The 20,693-nt window shown below is 55.1% G+C and overlaps 1 protein-coding gene across 4 annotated transcripts; it reads right to left on the reverse strand.

The window, feature by feature from the left end:
- Positions 1-236: 236 nt before the first annotated feature.
- Positions 237-12,738, reverse strand: LOC101684417. 4 transcript variants are annotated; one of them, XR_006603165.1, is made up of 4 exons: positions 12,437-12,738; positions 8,656-8,847; positions 2,793-2,969; positions 237-1,727 (listed from the first exon to the last, which is right to left on the reverse strand). XR_006603165.1 is itself a non-coding variant. In XM_045068804.1 (3 exons), the coding sequence occupies exons 1-3, from the start codon at positions 8,497-8,499 to the stop codon at positions 1,640-1,642; spliced, it is 633 nt and encodes a 210-aa protein (XP_044924739.1). In that variant the 5' UTR covers positions 8,500-8,626; the 3' UTR covers positions 237-1,639. The 4 variants fall into 4 exon arrangements, 1 of the variants encoding a protein (XP_044924739.1); XR_006603166.1 differs by lacking the exon at positions 8,656-8,847; XR_001179262.2 differs by lacking the exon at positions 12,437-12,738 and having other exon boundaries at positions 8,656-9,337.
- Positions 12,739-20,693: the final 7,955 nt, after the last annotated feature.

Raw genomic sequence — 20,693 nt, forward strand, 5'->3', positions numbered from 1 at the left:
AACCCGTGTGGCCCTATTACGATGAGCTGGATGACAAGGTTCATCCACATTAGCAAAATAAATAAACCTTATAGAATATTGTGCTCTAAGATTTTGCAAGAACACAGGGTCTATGATGATAATTCTGGAGAAAGTCATTCTCTACACTCATGTCCATGTGGTTAATGCCCCACCCCCATGAGCTGATGTTGGCAAAGCCCGACGGGAAACAGAGATACCCTCCAGGTAAGCTCTGCTGCCACTATGGTCATTTTATTTGGTCACCTCAAAAATACCCTGTGGAGGAAGCAGGGCAGGAAGCGTTGTCTCCTCGGATGTGACATTTTTCGGGGTCTCCATGGCGATCCAGCAGCCGGCCCCACACGGCTGTATCGTCGTGGTACTCCTGTGAGTGACCCAGGGCCATCGAGGTAGACCTATCAGTGGCCTTCTGCCCCCGGGGGCTGCTCGTGCGCTTGGAAGTCCTGCAAGCCCGCAGATGCTGCAAAGGGCAGGCAGGCACCAAGCAACACTCCGGAGCAGGTCCTCCTGCCTGTGCCTTGTCCGCCGGGGACCATGGTGCTCCTTCAGTGAAACCCGCCACCGAGCGGACTCGGAGCCGGGTTCTTAGCTGCCTGGTCCAGCGTCTCTCTGAAAACAGCCTGAATAAGGACGTGGGCACGTCGCGTGTGGGGACGGACGGTGGACGGCTCAGAGGCAGGAGCCTTTCTGGTTTCTGGAATTGCAGCACGGAGAGACCTTGGTCCCTGAACCGCACACTTTGCCTTCCTGACCCTGGCACCCAGCACCCCCCACCCTGCCGGGGGAGCGGCGGGCAGATAAACCCTTCGGCCGGGCGCGTGGAAGGCGGATCCCTCCATCACAGCCCTGTTCCCCGTCCTCCAGGGCCAGCCCCGTCGCGGCCCCTTCTGAACGTCTGTTTGTTTTCTCATGACTAAAAAATAAAACATAAGTAATAGAAATGACCTTCGGAGTCGGACGGAGAGGCAATGCTGGAGGCCGGCTGCCGGCGGTGGGGAAGGTACTTCACCTCCGAGAGCGTCATTCTAATCATCCATGAGAGGGGCTGACAAAAGCAGGACTGGCTCTCAGGTTGAAGCAAGGGATCTGACAAGGTATGCAAAGGGCTCCCGGGGCCCGAGACCTCGCGGCCGTCCTCCTCCGTCGCGGACCCTTCAGTACGTAAGTGCCACCATCACGTCTGAAGGGGAGCTCACGCTGCCACCCTGAGCTACTGCAGGCCCCACGACTCTCTTACTCTGTCGATGAGGAAGCAACAAACAACGCAGACCCAGGGAAGTTAAGAAACTTGACCAAGCATCCAAGGCCGGCAGGTGGCCAAGCAGAGGTCAAAGCAGGCCCCAGACACCTCTTCTTTTTTGCCTGTATTTAACTCAGTTCCACGAGCTTTGTTCACATCAGGCTGGTGGCCCAGGCGTGCAGGGTGGCAGGTGTTGGGGGGTGCCCACAGGGACAACAGTGGGAAAGCAGTGTGGTTCCCACAGAAACGAGCCTCCTGGGTGTGCCCAGCACGTTTCTTTGCATGTGGGAGGCCCACGGTGGGTCTGATTGGCTCAGAACCCAAAGGAGTGGCTGGCTGGCTCCAGCACAGGGCGCGAACCTTCCGCAGGGCGGGGCGCTAACCCCAGCTGGGGGGGGTGGGCTGTGGGGGGACAGGACACGCCCGGAGAAGCCAGCACATCCTGCGGCCAAGGGACTTTGTGCTCCTAAAAATAGAAAGAGGTTCAGTTTACTCATGATGACCAGGGTCACGGACTCCTACAGCTGTGCTCCAGGAGGAACTGAGAGGTAGGAAGCCTGACACATGGCATGACCGGAGCGGGAAGCCCCAAGAACGCCCACATTCTGTTCCTGTTCCCCATGCTCTTCCCGCGGCGTGTTCTCACCCAGCCCAGTGACTGAAAATGAATCATGCCGGCAGAATGTCCGACAGCCTCCTACTAGGGCCACAAGGCACCCGTGTTTGTGCCGGCCTTCGGGTCCGCTTTCCAAAAGCTTTCATTGTTTCGTCAGAAAGAAAAATTCAGGTAGAAGTGCATTTCCTTTTATGACTCAGAGTTTTAAAGACGCTGCTTGAAAAGGAAGGCTCCTCCTACCGCCCACCTCGCTCCTCACCAAGAGGGTTCGACTTTAAAGTTTAACCTTGACCCTCTGTGAAATGCTCTGCTGGTCGGGTTATGCGGCAGCACGCTACTTCAACAAAGTGTTCAACCGGCAAGTCACTCTTGCAGAAGGGGGCGGGGGGTGCAGACTCTCTAGCTCCACACAGCAAGGTGGGGCTCAGGGAAGACTGGGCCAGGGGCTCTGGGGTCTGCAGGAACAGCAGCCGCAGCAAACATGACCGTCAGCGTGACTCTCTCCCAGTGTGCCCTCCCCCAAAGGCTCTCCACAAGGCTCCACTGGATCCTCACAACAGACGCATGGGTTGGTTTATAATTAATCCCATTTTTTAGGCAACTGGGAGAGGCTGGGCAGAAATTGCATCCTGGAGCCTCAGCCCAGGTCTCCTGAGAGGTGCACGTGGCTGGGACCAGTCATCTTACGGGGCGCCGCGCCTGCACAGGGAAAGGCTGCAAGAAGTCTCAAGTGCACCTCCCACCATTAGAGCTTGGCCTCCACTGGGCGTCCCCCAGACATGTGGCATTTAGGGTGACCGAGTCTGCTGGATTCTCCAAGTGTTTAATTGGGTAATCATTCACCTTTTGATAAAAAATTTAACCATTTTCACTACACACTGCGTGTAATCTTGATTTACTTACGGTAAGACTCACCTCTTGCTGATGGCCCCATCCCCGTTGTGAGCAAGGATTAAGGATTCTGTTGAAGGCGGGCAGGATAGTACAGAACATGCTTCTGTGTTAACAGACGGAGGTTTTAGTGAAGACGCAGCGCACAGATATTTACTGAAGGTTTTGTTGACGTAAGACGCGGAGCAGGAGCTCAGGACCCTGCAAGGCACGATGGGTTTGGAGCTTCAGTGCCGCTGGACAGACGGACAAGTGTGCCATCACAAGGTGGCTTTCGAAGCAGAAGCTCTGAGTGTTGCGGGAGCATCCCGATGGAGACCAGAAGGCTTCCCCACACTCTGTGACCTTAAGCAAGGACAGCAACAGACTTTGGAAGGGATCTAACCCAAGCTGCCAGTCCCCTGGAGGAGTCGGGGGAGCTGGAACATGGTGAGCTAAGGCACTTCGTCTCTGCTTCCTCACTGGAAAAATAAAAATAACATGGGTAGAAGAAGATTTAGGAACCTCTAATTTTTTTTTTCCTTTTTATTTCATGGAGTTGATTTTTTAAAGACACACTTATAAAAACACCAAATGTGGTCGGGTCAAGTTTTCAAATATGGAGGACTCCTGGAACAGGTGTGCTCCAGAGAATGTTCCTGTAAAATTTTAGTTTCACGAATGCTCTCATTCCGCAAGGGACATAATGAGCCTACGCGGTGGGATCTCACTGTCCTTCCCAGTGTGCTTGTCCTCTTCAGCTTTTGCCTAACAAAAACGATGAATAAATGAATGAACAACAATTGACAGGATGTGAAAAGCTCATTTTATGCTCCAGAGGAGGGGATCTTTGAACAACAACAACAACAACAAAAAGAGAGTTTGTTTTCCAGACTCTTCCTTCATTTTTCACGTTTGCTTAGACACCAAGAGCTAGTGGTACATGTGCTGTTGAGAAACTCCAGGGTCATCCCTCTGGGAGCTCCCTGGCTTTTTACTGAGCATCCCAACCCACGGACATCTCACGGCCAGCTCGAAATGCAGCTTCTTGGCAAGCCCTTCATAGCTCCTCTCTGACCAAGTCAATCAATGCCACACCAACTTAGAAACAGCCAAGTCCAGTGTCACCCAATGTCAAGTATCCAGCTTAATGCCTCCACGAAAATGTGTCCATCATGGACATGTCCAATCAAATAGAAACTTGCACAGAGCTTTGGCAGCAAGTTAGGTGAAGCATCGTCTCTGGAGAGGGTTGTATAGGTTGTGGCATTGAAGACCCTGAAAAGCTTTTGTTTGCTTGGGTTGATTCTGCCAATATTTACATTAGAAATTAAAATTATTATAAGTATTCACAAAAATATTTATTTATTTAAAAATCAATAAACAGGGATGCCTGGGTGGTTCAGCTGGTTAAGCATCTGCCTTCAGATCGGGTCTTGATCCTGGCGTCCTGGGATCACGTTCAGTGCCGGGTTCCCTGCTCAGCAGGAAGGCGGCTTCTCCCTGTCCCTCCCTGCACTTATACTCTCTCCCTCGCACTCTTTCTCTCAAATAAATAAAATCTGTAGAAGGAGAAAAATAGAATCAATAAACACATTATATGCTAATGTATTTTAATGAAAAATGTGAAAAATTTAAAAAAAAAGCATGAATTTCATCAGTATTTGGCTTAATAAGAAGACAGCTAGTCTCTAATGTCTGCTCTTTCTTCCATCTGTCATGACGAGTTATTTTGAACCCGAGCACGCATAGAGATATAGTCGGAGAAGGGAGGAGTATTTTAATGGTCTTTTTAGAAAACCACAGATATCCTTTTTTGATACTACACCAAAACTCGATAAAAGGTCATTGCTTCAAAGTCAGTTGTGATGTAAAATCTGAAACCACATGAGCCAATTTTTCCTTCTCTGTTACATGCAAACATTGGTCTCTTGTGCTATGAAAGAACCACTCAGCCATGCATGACTTTTTAACACCAAATAGTGATCACTTAAAAAAAATACCATTCACTGAATTACGTGGATCTTCCAAAAGTTGATAAATTCATTATAAACATGGAAAAATCACTTTTATAAATGCTGCCGCCAATTTCATCAGAAAAATCTGTAAGTATTGGGGAGTTAGTGAGTTCAGCTTGGCAGATATTATGAGTTTTCCAAAATTCCCATCCTTACTTGAAAGCTCAAATTTTATCATTGGCAACAAATACTGTCAGTTGTTTTCCTTGAAGTGACAGACTCCCTTTATTCATTTTGGAGAAAATGTTGCCAAGTACGCACGCAATGCTGAATAACCACAGTTTGTTAGTCGTTCATCCAAACAAAAATGGAGTCCCATGGAAAAGGCAGCAGAGCTCGCAATTCAACAAATCACACAACGCACACAGGGATTCTAGTGCAGTTGGATGCACACACCTTGATTTGGGCTGAGGTGTAAGCAATTTGACCCACCACTGCTTTTCTATCATCAGCTCGAGTATCAACACAGTTTAAAAAAAAAAATGGCAAATAACATCTTACTATTATCACGAAAATGGTTCTGACCTCATAGACCCCACGCGGGAATCTCAGGAACCACCAGGAGTCTGGGACCACTCTTCGAGAACTGCCTCTGTAGATATTCCCCATCAAAGCTCTGCCATTCGATAACAAGTGAGTTGACTAAAATTATTAGATACATGTCACACACCTGATTTTGGTTTTCCATTGATTAGGTTTCAGTGTGAGACTGATCTGAGAGTTGAAGTGCTCTGAATCTTTAAGACAATCTTCTATCTAGTTTGTTGCTATTCACATCCCAGTGGGTAAGTAAGTGTCTTTGAGCCTTTGGGCAAATGCCCCTTCCCTAAAAGGTGGTCCATGGAGACCAGTCAAGAATCTAAGTTTTGGAGATTAGATCTCCAAAAGCGTTGAAGAGTTGCCCATTGATTTAGAGAAAACCAGCTCATTACTTCAACACAGAAACGTGAAGTCAACATCTCCAATTGGTCTGGGTGCATCCAGTCTGTGGGGCCTGGCCGCCATCGGGTGGGTTTGCTCCACGACATTGTCAGTCCCTGTGTGTTTACCAGCCCAAGGCTGTGCTCTGTAAAGTAGAATTAACTTTCTTTTTGAGGGCTTTGGGATGTTTTTACAAAAATTCATATTGTTGCAAAGTATTTACAGTCAACACTCCTTTGTCTTAAAGAACCTGCCTGGAATTAATGGGAAGCGTACGGAGTGATGGAGTGATGTAGAAATCAGCCGTGCCTCACATGTGGAACCTGATTTTAGGCTTTAAAATCACAAGCCAGTTTCTGTTGGAGCGGATGATTCCTCTGGGAGGTTCATCCAAAGACCTTCTAGCCTGAGATTTTCATTGGAACTTGAGAGAAATCTTCTTCCAGAATGTTGTCTGAAGCCTCTGGCTTCTGTAAGCTTCGTTTTAGGTCAAGGTAATCCATAATCTCCTTTATTTCTATCTTTAAATGCAGGAAATGAAGAAAACAAAGAAAGGATCGTTTTAGGGACTCCTCAAAAGGCAGAAAATATTTTTAATGAATCTGGGTTGGGTTTGGAGTCTTTTGGCCCCTTGAACTTGGACATCTCAGCCTCCAGCTGTGCAAAGCCAGTGTCCACTCTTCCAGCCCCTGAGTCTGCCGCACTTGGTGGCAGCAACCATAGTTGACCACGGGGACTGTGGTCACCGCTCACCGAAGGAGCCACGGGGAGCTTGAGCAGAAGGCAGGCTCAGAGGTAACTATATTCCATCAACACCAAAAGGTAAGTAGCAGCAGGTGCAGAAAAGCACTGAACTTGCCTGTGACTCTTGACTGGGGTGGAGGGGAGAGGCAAGAAGCTAACCCCAGGCGCGTATCCTCCAAGTGAGGACAGATTGTAGTGAAGAAGGAAAAAGAACAGTCCATGCAGGTAGACGGTCAACAGCATATGCTAGCTCTGGAGCCTGGCACGTACTCCCCTGTGTCACTTAGAAGACACCTGGCTGCTGTTATCTGTCCCCATGACTCAGCCCCGGTTCAGGGAGGGCGGCTGGTGTCCAGGTCAGGAGAAGAGAGATAAAGCCTTTCAAAGACCATTGTTCGAGCTGTGAGCATGTGAGGAGGGCAGAGCACAGGGCTTGTGCCTGCCTGAGCCCAACGTGGGAAGAAAGAAAATCCAGCAAGAGCTTCCAAAAGAGACTGGAATCTTGATCATGACCAGCTAGACATGAGGAGAGAGAGCCACAATTTTTGTAGGACCAAGATACCAAGGGTGGTGGCAGGGGAAGCATTTTCCGTTCATCGTGACTACTGCAAGTCACCTTAGCAATGTGCTGACCAGAGGTGCGCAGAAAGCCCGTCAGTCCATGTGCTGCTTATCCCTGGGAACTTCTGCTCCGAGGAACAGTCCTGCTTCCTTGCCTAAGACTTACTGTCAAAGTACTGTCACCTGTACTTTGGGACGACCACAATTGGCCTAACTTCACCCAGATGCCTGATGCTCTGATGCCCTTCCACCGGAGTCAGTAGGAGACCGGGCTGGAGGAGCAGCTGTAGCATGGCTGACCCTGGTGGTGACACTGGCATCTGGCTCCCCACGGAAGGGACCCACAGTGCCCATGTGTCCCTCCTATGTGGGGACTCGGGGGAAGGTAGCAGTGTGGGCCAACGCTCTCCTCATAGGACCTGCCTGGCGAGCACTCACCGCACCTCCCCGAGATAACATATCAGCCCCAGATGATTGGGAAAGTGCCCAGGGACGGCCTTCACTCTGCCTCCTGCACGTGCACAGACGGAAGCCCCGGGCCCACGGAAGTCCCACTCCCAGGCAGCTGGAACAGCAGGCCCTGCGCTGGGCAGGCTCTCAGGGGGTCTGCAGCCCGTGTCCTCTGTCCCCGCTGAGGCACCTCAGGTGGGAGGCGATGGCCGTTGTCCAGCTGAAGGCAGACAGTGGGGCCAAGAGTGTTCTTTGGAACAAATAAATACACATAATGAAGAGAAACAAGAGGTTTTTTTCTAAGTGTTTTTGCCAGCTTTGGCACTCACACACAGGGAGCAGGAGAGTTGGGTGCGGACCATCTGGAATTTGGGGCTCTGCAGCCCTGAGGGTGAGCCTGGTTCTGTCCTCGAGAGCCTGTGTCCCAGCCACATCCCTGGGAGGTCCCCAAGGGATGCCCCGGAATCCCCTCATGCTGGCCCTATCTCTTCATCTGGGAAGAGGGGCTACGAGCAGGCCCTCCTCAGACCGTTGTACGTTGTACAAGGCTCCATGGGGCGGTCCCTGGGGAGGCCTGGCCCGTGGCCAGCCCCTGACGCGGCAGGCCTATTGTTAGCAGCGTACGCAGTCCTGAGAAACCACTGCGGCTCCCATGTGAATCAGCCCCAGCCCTCCCCGCCGCTGACTCACTTCCAGAAGGGTCTCCGTCGGGAGGACGGAGGGAGGAGAGCGCCGGACGCAGGGCCGGGTGGGGCCGGGGCTCTGAGGGCCGTTGGGAGCCCAAAGAGGGGCCGATGGAGGAAGGTGGAAAACCATAGCGCTGACTCCTGATTGCCGAAGACCAGCCTCCAGAGGGTCCTCCCTCCCTCCACGCCTGTGGTTTGGGGCAGGCCTTGGGGCCGGCGGGGGTGGGGGGCGGGAAGCAGGGCAGAGACGCAGCCGCAGGTGCTCCTGGGCCCTGCAGGGCCCTCACTGAGCTTCCTCCCTGCGTGAGGAGGAACCAGGGCAAGTGTGGGGAACCGGCTCACACCCCAGCTTCTCCACGGGCAGTGCATCATTCCGCTTTTCTGGGCGAGGCAATGCAGAAGCACTCTGTACAGCAGAGCGTCAGCAACCCAGTTTCAGACACACAGACACACAGACAATACAGACAATAAATGTGCCCAATGCCCCTGCTCCCACCACTTCGAATTCAAGATGTTGGAAGACTTTACCTGACATCACTCATCCCCAGGAAGACGCAAACCAAAACCACAGTGAAATACCACTTCATACCCCCTCGTCGGGCTGGAATCCAAGAGCCAGAGAGCAGGGGGAGCTGGAGAGGATGCGGAAGGGTCGGAATCTGTAGGCGCTGCCAGTGGGAACGCCAAACGGGGCAGCCACTTCGAGAAACAGTCCGGCAGCTGCTCAGACAATGAAAGAGAGTCACACACAAGCCAGCAAACCCGGCTGGGCGGCCACCCCAGAGAACTGAAAGCCCACGTCCGCGTGGAGACTCGTATGTGCATGTCCATGCAGCATCCTTTGTCGAAGCCAGACGGAGGAAACGTCTAACTGTCCGTCGGGTGACGAACATATAAACAATGTCACCAGCCACACAATGGAATGTGCCCAGGGCCACAGAACGGAAGGAAGTTCTGAAGCCGCGTACGACATGGATGGGTGGTAAAAACACGCTGCTTGGAGAAACAAGCCAGACACCAAAGCCCGTAGATGCTGTAATTCCACTCCTGTGAGATGTCCAGTATAGGGAAATCGGGAACAGCAGAAAGGGCTTGCTTAGAGCCGAGAAGGGGAGCGGGAGAACCGGGCAGCGACTGCTGAAGGGGGCAGGGCTCTTGCTGAGGACATGGGAGTGTCCTAAAATTGACCATGGTGATGGTTGCGCCTCTCTGGGGACAGGCTAAAAACCACCGAACTGAGGTGCCCACGGGGGCTCAGTCAGTTCAACGTCTGCCTTCAGCTCTGGTCATGATCCCAGGGTCCTTGGATCGAGCCCCACATCGGGATCCCTGCTCACTGGGGAGTCTGCTTCTCTCTCCACCCCACCTGTGCTCTCTCTCTCGCTCTCAAATAAATAAATAAAATCGGATGAATAAATAAATTAATTAATTAAAATCACTGAATTGAGCGCATTCATGGGTTGAACGGTATGTAAATTTTACCTCCAACAAAGCTACTTAAAAGTCTACAATATTCTCCTCCAACGTTTTCACATAAAAGAAACAAAATATTGCTAAACACGTAGAAATCCGCTTTCTGTCCCTCCCGGCCTGCACTGCCCTCATCCTGAGGCAACCGTGAGCATGGATTCCCTTCCGCTCTTCTTGGGCTCACTGGTCAGGTGCCCCATGCCCCTTGCTTCCCTTTCTTAACCACCACGAGAGCTCTGTGAGACTGGGCCACCTCTACCTCCACTGGACGGATGAGCAAACTGGTGTGAAAGAGGTCGCACCTGAGCTACCCAAGGTCAAAGAGCCAGGGTGGCCAGGGCCGATGTTATCGGTCCATCTCCGTGTTACAAACCCAACTTCCATTCCCTAGTTTCCCAGCAAGCTTCTTTGGCCAAATCTCACAAATAATCCCCATCAATCTGTGCCCCCGAAAAAAATGTTGCAAATAACATTAGCTGTGAATACGTTGTGTGCAAAAATCCCAAAGCATCTCTGGTATTTTCCAGGAAACATTTTTATAGTCCCAAGTGATTTTATAAGTCCTTGTCTAAAAGGTGAAAAATCGCTATTCCGAACAGCTCGAGCAGACGGTCTAGACTTCTTAAGCAGAACTCAACTAATTCTCACGTCCCAGACCTGCAAATGTCACAAATCTCCCTATGAGTCTTGAAAATGTCACTGCTTTTGTCGGCAAAGGATGAAAAACAGCGCGGAGCAGAGATGCCTTGTATCCCAGACACCCCGTCATGGTGGAAACGGACCTTCTTGGAGCCATGAAATAGTTACCAAAAAAGGGAGAAGTCGACACGGAAACTTTCTGGAAGGCCGACACCCCAGACGCCCCACTTCCACCACTTGCTTTAAGAAACCAGCCCTGAGCCCCTGGGATGAGCAGTGGAGCCCACCAGCGTATCTGGGTCCCCCGTATCTGCTAAGTGTCATGGGAGACATAGTGATGAACAAGGTCTGGCTCTTGCCTCCCGTGTGATGTTACAGATTAACTGATGTCGAGTTGTTTCCTATTGAAAGCTGGCCCGTAATAGTGAACGGTGTCTTGAAAAAAAAAAAAAAAGCAGGGCTTTTTAGACACCCTTTACCCCCGGGAATAGAGACGCACAAATTCATGGGTGCATCTCAGGCCATGAGGTTTGGTGGATGAGCTACTGGCCAGAGAACCCAGCTTTGCTCGGGGCAATCTAGGTGAGAACCTTGTTGTTACAGGTTGAACTGTGTCCCCCAGTACGATATGAAGCCCTAGTCCCGACACCTGTGAGTGTGGCCTTCTTTGGAAATAGGATCATTACAGATGTGACCAGCTAATAGGAGGTCGGACTGGAGGAGGGTGGGCCTTTAGTCCAATACGACTGGTGTCCTTAGAAGAGAGAAATCTGGGCCACAACTCCATGAAGGCACAGATGCTGGGACAAGAGAGAACGTGGAACCAAGGCAGGACCTGGAGTGACAAGACGACAGCCGAGGGACATCTGGGGCCACAGAAAGCTGAGGGTATCCCTCTCTTTGTGGAGCAGGGGGTCCTGGACCTGAGTCTTGCCCGCCCTTGCTGTTCTAGGCTTCCCTCTGCTCCTGAGCCTGGGACCACTCCCTGTCTGCACGAACCTAGCCTGGATTCACCCCAGGGCCCCTTGGAGAGCCCCCAAGATGGGCTCCTGGGTTTCTGCCCCCACTGTCCTCTGCGGTCTCTCTCCGAGATGCTCTGTCACAGACAGGACACAGAATCGAGTCCCGTCAACCTCCTGACTAATCATAGGGTCTGAGTCGAAGGTCTAGGAGAGTCCCCCAGGCCTGTGACACTGGTCAGCTATGTCTAGGACCCAAGAAGCTCATGGAAGGTGCCTGTGCCCTGGCCCCAAGGAGCCCCCGGCCTCAGCCAGCCCCAATCCCTGCAGGACCATCCCGATGTTTGCTAGTCCCCGGCCGCCTTCTCTCTCCAGAAATCTGGTGCCGGCGCTTGCCCAGACCTCTGAGACAAGGACAGGGCGAGGAGTCAGGCAGCTGGGGGAGCCTCAGGCCTCCGGCCCCTTGATGATGAAGGCCCTGCCCTTGACGAGCCTCCATCTGGCAGGAAGCTTCCCTGTCCTGAACCCGGGGCCTCGCTCTCCTTGGCTGGGCCGGTGCAGCAGGTGCCGAGAGCTCCCCGAGAGCTCCAGGCGCAACTCTTGTGTCCAGGCCCAGGGACAAGCAGCTGCCAGAGATCCAGGGGACCCTGGGGGTATGACTGAAGGTACCTGGCCCCATCGGGCTCTGTCCTCTGGCCCTGGTGCCCAGTGCGCCTCACAGGACCCATCCTGTGGACATACAGGAGGAAGCCGATCCCCTGGCGAGCCAGAGAGACAAGGAGGAGACGCAGAGCCGCGCAGCGGGGCTCGCTAGGAAAGCCGAGATGGCTTCTCGTGCCGCGTGTCTGAGATAACTAGCCCTGCCCTGGGGAGGCTCCCCGTGGCCGCGGCGGCTGATGGGACGGCTGTGGGGGCGGCGGGCGGGCGTTCAGCCGGGACTCCAACGAATCCATGGAGGATGAATGAGTGCGTGAGTGTTTGGGCGGCTGGAGGGAACCGCAGGTGACAGAGCTGACCGCAGGTCTTCTCCCTGCTGCCCGCCACCCCTCCCCCTCTCCCCACCCCCTACACTCCCCCACCCCACACACAGCTGAGGAGCGGCAGCAGGGGGACTCAGCAAGGAGCCACGCAGGGTGGGTGGGTCAGGGCACCTGGCTTTGCGCTCACTGGGTCAGGGTCTGCCGTCCTAGCCTGGGCCGCTCTCTGCCACCCCCTGCCCTCCCCAACCCCAGCTTGCTTACCTGTGACCTGAAGGGGCTGCCCTAGGCCAGGGCTCAGTAAACAGCGGGTTTTGTGCCCAAATCCAGCCGGACTACCTGCTTTTGTAAGCAAAGCCTCCCTGGAACCCAGCCATGCCCGTGCTTTACGCAGGGTCTCTAGCTGCTGTGGGGCACCCCGCAGGTGGAATAGCTTGTCCCGGAGCCCGCGGCCCGAAGCCCGGTAATCCTTTCCCGGGTCCCCGCTCGGCGGAGCGCGTCTCTACGGGAGCAACACCGCCTCCTGGTGGGCGGCTTGGAAACCGCAGCCTGGAGCGTCCGTGAAACAGTCCTCGCAGCCTGGTCCGTGAACACGACTGCCGGAGCCTTACGTCGTGCACCTGCAACTCACGGAGCGCGGCGCACCGGCCGTTCGCCAGTAATAAAAATATTGAAACCGAAACCTTGCCAAGAAAATAAAAAGCAACATGCAATCTTGCCATTTGCAACACTATGGACGGCACTGGAGGGTATAGGCTCAGGGAAGCCCGGCCAGGACAAACACCGCGTGATTTCGCTCACGCGTGGAGCTGGAGGAACAAAAACGAGCAAGCGGGAAGGAGCGGGCGACAGGGACAGGCTCAGCTCTACGGGACACGCTGGGGGGGATGGGGGAACCCGGGCACGCGGTGGGGCGCCCTGTCGCGCGAGCACGGAGCATATATGGAATCGTTGAATCACCAGCTCGCGCCCCTGCGACGGACTTACCCCCCTGTGAACTGGCCCCACGGGTAACAGAAATAGTAATAGAAACTCAAAAAATGACTTTTTTAGTTCTTGCGGTTCCACTTCATGAAGAGTGGAGTCTTCCTATTCATCCTTGAGATCTGGGGCCCAAGCAGGTGGCAGTCTCGGTGGACGTCCCCGGAGGCCGTGAAGAGGGCTTCTCCGGGGCAGGACGCCTCAGACCGCGGGGACCGGCGCCCCATCAGCGTCCGCGCGGCCGTTTCCCGGCGCCGCCACGAGAGGGCAGCACGAGCCCGCGGACCACGCGGCGCCCGGGGCGCGCGGCGAGAACCCCGGGGCCTGGTCCTGAGGGGTCATGTCAGGGGCCTCGGAGCCGAGGATGCCCTGCACCCGCGCCCCCACCCCAGGGAGACGCCCCTGTCCTGCAGCCGCTCCCTCGCCGCCCCGTTCGCTCCGGCCGCGCGGGCGCACGTCTGCGCACTCCTGGTTCCAGGCATCAAACAAATCTGCGCATTCAGCTAAACTGACGCTTTCTCCAACTTATGTGACATTCGGGTTCTTTGTGGGAGCCTGTGTGTGTAACAATTATTTAGGCCACGAAGCAGGCCTCGGTAAATGCTGGCTTAGTCCTTTTTTCTTTTTTCTTTTTAAGTGGGATTTTGTTCATTTTCAAGCCATCTTTGCCAGTAAGGAGATTGGTTTCCCCACGCCGAGTCCTGCCTCTCCCCCACAGGACTGAGCAGACTCGGGGTGAGGGGGTGTGTGCCCAGGGTGGGGGGCTCTGGGATTCTAAGTGCACTGGGACTGTACCTGTCACACCTGTGGGCGAGTTTGCTTCTCCTGATCCCTGGGTCTCCCTTGGACCCCGTGTCCGGGCAGACTGTGGGTTACTGGGAGTTATTTAAGGAGAGTTATTTAAGAAATGCAGAGACCCCAGATCTTGGCTCTTCCTCTCCATCTGAGTAGGTGAATCTCGCTGCTGGACCACTGGCTTCTGGACTGGAGGCTGGGGGGCCCCGTGGTGGGGTCCTCCTCTCCATCCCTCCCAGCCTGAGAACACAGTCCCCTGCTATAGAACGAGATCCCAGGGTGGACGTAGCCGGGAGGAAACGCAAGCCCTGAGCAGCGACATTAACCTTGCTCCTCCATGATGCGGCAGCTCACTCAGGCAGTGAGGGTCCCCGTCATCGCCAGCGAGTGTCACCACACTGATTCTGGCTGAAATCCTTTTCAGCTCCATGCCCGTTACATCCTTGTAGATTCCGAGTGTGGGAAACGCCCGTCCACGCAACCTTACCCACGGACCCGTGACAACCTAAGCTACGCACTTGTCCCACTTTGTGCTGCTCTGGGCCCTGAGATCAGGCCACCTCCTTCATGCCGCCCTCCAGAGTGCCCTCTGCTGCTCACCCCCAGCATTTTCTTTGCATTTCTTGGGCGCTGGCCTCCCGCCCATCCTACCTCAGGACAGGCTGGGGGTCCCGGCACCGGATCCCTCTTGCACAGACTAAGTGGGTTCAATCAAGGATGCGTCAGTGACATTATTTGTTTCCCCTGGAACTGGGTGATGACTAAAGCAGGGACATACTCCTCGCAGCCGCCTGAAGGCACCCGGAGCCTCGGTAAGTAGCAAGAGGCGGTATTCAGACCCACTTCTAGCAAGCGGATCTCATGTCGGGTGAAGAGTGAGCGTCACGGCACTGGGCTCTCCTTTCCAGGCCCCCACCCCTTCCCACCTGGCCGACCTCCCCTTGGCGGGGTCCCACGTTAGGCAGGGGCACAGCTCCTCTTGGCTCTCGGCCCCGCAACCTCGGGCAGCTCTTCCCCCTCGGCCTGGCGCGTCTCCTGCACTTTCCTATTTAGGGACCCACGCAGCCGGCTCCAGCCGGCCCGTCCCTGTGGCTTCCTCTGTGGCCTCTCCTGCTGGCCACCGCCCCGTCCCCCCTTCCTGCGCTTCTCGGACATCCCCGCCAAAGCAGACCCTGGCCCCCTCTCCTTCCTCTGGGAAATCTCCCGCTCGAAGTGGGAGTCATGAAAGCTCTTCTTCGGAAGGTCCAGTCGGAGAAGTCCGGGGAAGGGGGCTGCCCTTCACACTCCCCGCCGACCCCAGCCTGTCGGACCTGCTTCCTCTCATCTGAAACCATCAGCTCCGTGTCCCCAAGCCAGCTTTCCATGTCCTGCGGCCTCCGTTTCCAGGGCAAGTGTCTCGGGCCCTCCCCTCTCCCACCCACCCCCTCGTGGGGCACCTGCTGCCCTCCTGCCTTCCCCGCGCCCTGCCCACTGCCCTCCTCCCCCCACAGCCTCCTCCCCCTGCCTCCCGCAGCCTCCACCCCTTCTTTTTCTGGTTGTCTGGGCTCCAGCCACCCGGGAGTCCCCAACACTTCACACTGTCCAGGAGCATTTTCCTGGCCTGCCTGCCCCTCCTCCATCTCCCTGAGCTCGGGACTAGATGCAGCCGCTGGGGCGCCCCTGGGGGCTCTCTGGGGGCCGCTTCCTCACGGCAGGCCTGCCCACCCGCAGCCACCCAGTGCTCTGGACTTTGGGGACCTACCGCCCTCACCCCCACCAGCCAGCCCAGCCCAGGTCAGCCGTGTCCCCCTGCCTGGCCACGCCCCACAATGCCCTGTGGACAGAAAGGGACAGGCGGGGCCCCGAATCAGCAGGCAGGGCTCACAGACCGCACTTACGGGGTGTGTCAGTGCTCGCACTCAGCTTTGAGCGCTCGCTGTGTCCGTCTTGGAGAAGGACAGTTATAACGCCTGGGTGGCTCCGTGGGGTAAGCCTCTGCCTTTGGCTCAGGTCATGGTCTCAGGGTCCTGGGATTGAGCCCCACATCGGGCTCTCTGCTCAGCAGCAAGCTTGCTTCCCTCTCTCTCTCTGCCTGCCTCTCTGCCTACTTGTGATCTCTATCTGTCAAATAAATAAATAAAATCTTTAAAAAAACAAAAAAACAAAACCCCCTTTCTTACTGCCTTGAAGAGCGGCGGCCGTGGCTGGACCCTGGCCTCCCGAGCAGCATGTTCCCCAGCAACAAAGCCCCAGAGCCCCTGCGCACTGACACCCCTGCCGGGGGCTGCCTCTGCCTCCCCTCGTGGTTCTCACCCTCCCCACCCCCCTGCAGAGCTCCCCACCACCCCGAGCGTTGCTTCGAGAAACAAGCTCTCTGGCAGTGGAAATTGAGATGTAAACGTTAATTATTTTATTAGACTTAAAAGAAGAAGAACAACCACTGGCTGACTTTTCTGATTTATTTTCAGAACGAGTTTTCACGCGGTAGTGATTGTCGCCGGCTGGGATCTGTGTCCCGGCCCCGCTTGCGGGCTGACCCGGGAAGGCCACACAGCTCCTTGTTTGATAACTAATGCCCTGTTTTTAAAAGCAAGTAATCAGGAAGAGTCTCATGAAGCTGGGAGAAACACTGCCGAGGGCCCTGCCCGCCTCGGAGGAGGTGAGGGCTGCAGTGGCTGCCGAATGGGACCTTCGGGCTAGCGGGAGGCGGGCTGAACCCTTCAGACAGTGGAGACCTGTTTGCGTTTTGAGCAAACTTCCTCCTGCCCTGGGAGGGCCGTCGCACGGCCCCTTCGACCCTCTTCCCCTTTGATGGGATTACTGGGGCTGCTGGGGCTCCGGTTCACCTAATGGGCTCTGACCGATGGCCTTTGGCGGGGCCAGTCCGGAAACATCCCACCGCCTGGGGGAGAAGCATTTCTTTCTTTTTCTTCTTCTTGAAAAATGATTTCTCACAGTCCACTTACATTCTTTCTCAATAGGGATTTCCCATAAATTTGCTGCTCTTGGACAGTGTCCGTATCAGTCGCTAAGTAAGATTATCTTTCTCTCAGAGAGAACTCTAGGACGAAGGTAGATGTTTGTGGTTGCTCTTCCTGTCGGGTGTTCCATGTCGGCCTCTGATTTACTTGAAGTAACTCGGTGCGTTAATTCTATAAACCATGTCCACTAAAGAGCGAGCCCTGCCATCACCCTGGACGCTGGGTGTGGACATGGCGTGGGCTTCACCCGTGTCTCCCGGTATCCGGAGGACAGTGTCCTACTGGAATCCATGTGCTGTGACTGTCCACAGTCTCCGAGCTGGCCCTGGGAGAGACCTAAGGACCGTCCCCCACAGAGGCTGTGGCTCCTGCTCCCACGGGCCACGGCCTCCCCCAGGTCGGGTCTCTGGGCTCGCGCCTCCTTCCCCAGACCTGCTTCTCTCCTCCTCGCTCAGAGAACCTGCCCCACTTGCCCTGTGTCCCCAACCCTGTATTCCGAGTCCCTGGCCCTTCATTTTTGGATTTGTCCGACTCCCTGTCTCCACCTTCCGTCCTAAAGTTCCGTGAGGGCAGACCTGGCTGCGGCCCAGCTTCACAGCTGATGCCCCGTGTTGGGGGCTGGGGGGAGCGGGTTTGGGGTCCGGTTCAGGTTGGCCCTGCAGCCCCTGATGCTCTGGTGAACCGTCCGGCATCTCAGCCCTGCCCTGCCGGCTGGGACAGGGAGGCTAGTGAGTTGCTCCAGAGACTACTGGGGTCTCTGCCGTCTGCTGGGGGGTGACGGATGCCCCGACAGGGGTGAGTCTCATCTCCGGGGGACAGCTCTCCATGGATTCCCAGGACACCCGGCTCACCGCGGGGCACCCATGTCACACAGCAATGTCATCAGTGTTGGCCCCCTGCCCTCTGTGAGCACAGGACTGGGGTCTCCTTCATCTCTGTGCCCCTGGTGCCCAGTAGAGCGGGGGGCAGGCAGGAGGCCCCGTCAGCTGCTGTTGAATCAGCACATGTTTGGGGGTTCCTGCGGCCGCCGTGTCTGTGCGCCGTGGGGGAGCAGCGGGGAGAGGGGCTGGGTCTCCTCCTTTCTGAACACGCCAGGGACTCCCCGCAGAGCTGTGTCTTCTCCCCTCCAGGGGAGCCTGGGGATCTGCCCGCCGGACCGCTGTCGCTCCAGCCCTCTGGCGGCTCCCAGGGGGCACACAGCCCCGGGCCACCCCGCCGCAGGGACATGCCTCCCACTTTGCCATACAGGTGGGACCTGAGTAAAAATCATTAGGGAGGGAAACAGGAGAAGCATCACTTGCTGAGCAAAATAGCATTCAGTAACTGCTGCATGAAAATTGTCCATGCCCCTGACACTGGGGTCTGAGAAGAGTATGTGAGATTTCAAGAAGATATGGGGGCACAGACCACCCCCCAGGTTCCACTGTGAGGAGGTGCTCTACAAAGGAACTCAGATTTTAGGATAAAGGAACAAAACTACAGAACTGTGTTTTTCAAAACCAGAGCTCCTGGCAGCCCATCTTTATTACATACATGTTTTGTTTTGCATTTATATTTATATGTATATATAGTTTACATTATATATAAGCATTTGGGTAATATATATAATAAAGATGTGCTATAATAAACCATTCTTCGTATGTAAACATATGAGAAAATAAAATAGCACACACCTATATACAAACCCTATACCACAGTCACAGCTACGCTCTTAAATGCATGATTTGTTTAAAATGTTTTAATTTAAAAACATGGTTATCCTTTAAGCTGCAGTGATATTAACCTTGGTGATGGGCTCCCTCACCCCCAAACCAAGGACCAGCAGAACTGTGGCCTAGTGTGTAAGCCCCCACTTAGATTAACTTAGTGTTGGAAAGTGTCTACTACACTTCAGGGCACAGAAGGCAAACGTGCAGCTCACTGGGGGACGAGGAGGGTGGCATGGGATGGAGGGGCATATCAGAGAAGGCTTCCTGGAGGAGGTGATGTGAAGGCTGGTCGAGCCAGTCAGGCAGTTAAGGGAGGGAAGGACACTCAGGTAGAAGGAGCCGCGGAGGCAGAGCTCTGAGGAAACGGGAGATTCTGGGGGTGCGTGTGGTGGGGACTGGTGGTGGCTGGACTCAGAGGACAGAGGCAGTGAGGAGGGGGCGGATCCGGCCTGGGAGGGGTGGCTGTGAGAGTGGCTTATTACGATAGGCCATCTGGGTGTCTGCGCAGACACTGGGGCCATCAATCAGTGGGGATGGTGGGGCAGAGTGAACACAGCGAGCCGCCAGGAGACCATGAGGCCGTGGCAGCCGTGGTCTCTGGACAGCGGGGGACGGCTGAGCCACAGACTGATGTAGAGGGGGAGGGGAGACTGTAAGTCAGCAAGATAGGAGGATGGAACTGACGGGCTCTGGAGTGGGTTGGAGGGCAGAGGCAGGACATCGTGGTTTCTGGGGGCGAGGGAAAGGGGGTGCGGGGGGCCCTTCACTTAGAAGGGGTTTCCTAAGGAGAAGCAGGTATAGGCCAGTGGGGAAGAGCTCACTTTAGGACAGCAGCATTTTGGGGCATTTGGGACATGGAGGAACTCTATCCAGGAGCCAACTGGCTACGGCGGCCAGGAGCCCGGAGGAGGGTCTGACGGCTGAGGCTTGGGGAGTCATGCATCTGGGGACAGGCAACAGAGGAAGAGAAGGGAGAGACCAGATAGGCCCGGAAAAGCACGGAGCATGAAATGGGGTCAAGCTGAGGGCTGAGCCCAGAAATCCCCAGACTTCCTTCCCTATGCCTGGTTCTGGGGTGAAGCTACCAGGAAGCAGCCCCAGGGCACTGCAGCCCTGAGTGGGGCAGAGAGAGTGGGAGGCGCCCTGCAGCCCCCACCCCGGGAACTTCCCGGTGCTGCCCCCCCCCCACCTGACTGCCCGGGAAAGATAAAGCCTGAAAATCTCTCCGGATCAGTTTCAGTACCTGGCTAATGGAGTGCCCAGTGGTTGAATGGCAGGCCGTGATAGAGATCTCTCCTTGTTTACCTGTCAACAGAAACCCACAGGGACTGAGTACCCACTAATCTCTTCCTCTGCTGCACCTTCATTTAAGCAAAAGATAACAGGGATCAGAAGGCCCCAAGAGAGGTGAAAGGCACACGGGGCTTTGTCCTTTCCTGGAGGAGGCTTGGGTGCCTAGAAACCAACCCCCAGCGGGGACTTGATTCCAGGCTCTGACCTGTGCCTCAGAGCCCCAGCCAGGGTTAGTGCTGAGCCTTGGTCGTGGACAAACGAACACAAGCACAGGCTGTCCTCTTTCCCAGAGGAGGACAAAGACCTGGTTTAGTCCCAAGCAATCGTAAGACTGTGTGTGCCTGAGATCCCGTCTCCTGGTCTATACACCAACGGGACTGGAGGTGAACCGCTGGAGAAGGTGCAGAAGGAGAAAGCCAACAGCCTCTTACGTTGGCAGAATGCCTTGTAGCATGTGCTCGGGTGGGAGCTCTCTCTTGTGGGTCTCCAGGCTCCGGGTGGCCTGCCCAGGTAGCCCTCTCTCACCTCCACCAGGTGGGACACCCTCTCTTTCTTCATCAGGGAACAGAGAAGACACGGGGAGACTTTGCTGTGCCTCAGGGACGTCTCTGCTGGGCTCCCCACGACATGGCCACACCCCATTCACGTCCATCCCCTGAAGGGAGTCACCCCACTGAGCTGACTGGGGACCACTGCACACAGGGAAGTTTGTCCTGCTTTGGGATGTCTTTCCACAAGTAAGACTACCGGACACAAGGCCAAGTGCACTCAGCCAAGGCTTCC

Source organism: Mustela putorius, unplaced genomic scaffold, assembly GCF_011764305.1.
Source record: "Mustela putorius furo isolate JIRA1106 unplaced genomic scaffold, ASM1176430v1.1 tig00003909_pilon_pilon_pilon, whole genome shotgun sequence".
Lineage (NCBI taxonomy): Eukaryota > Metazoa > Chordata > Mammalia > Carnivora > Mustelidae > Mustela > Mustela putorius.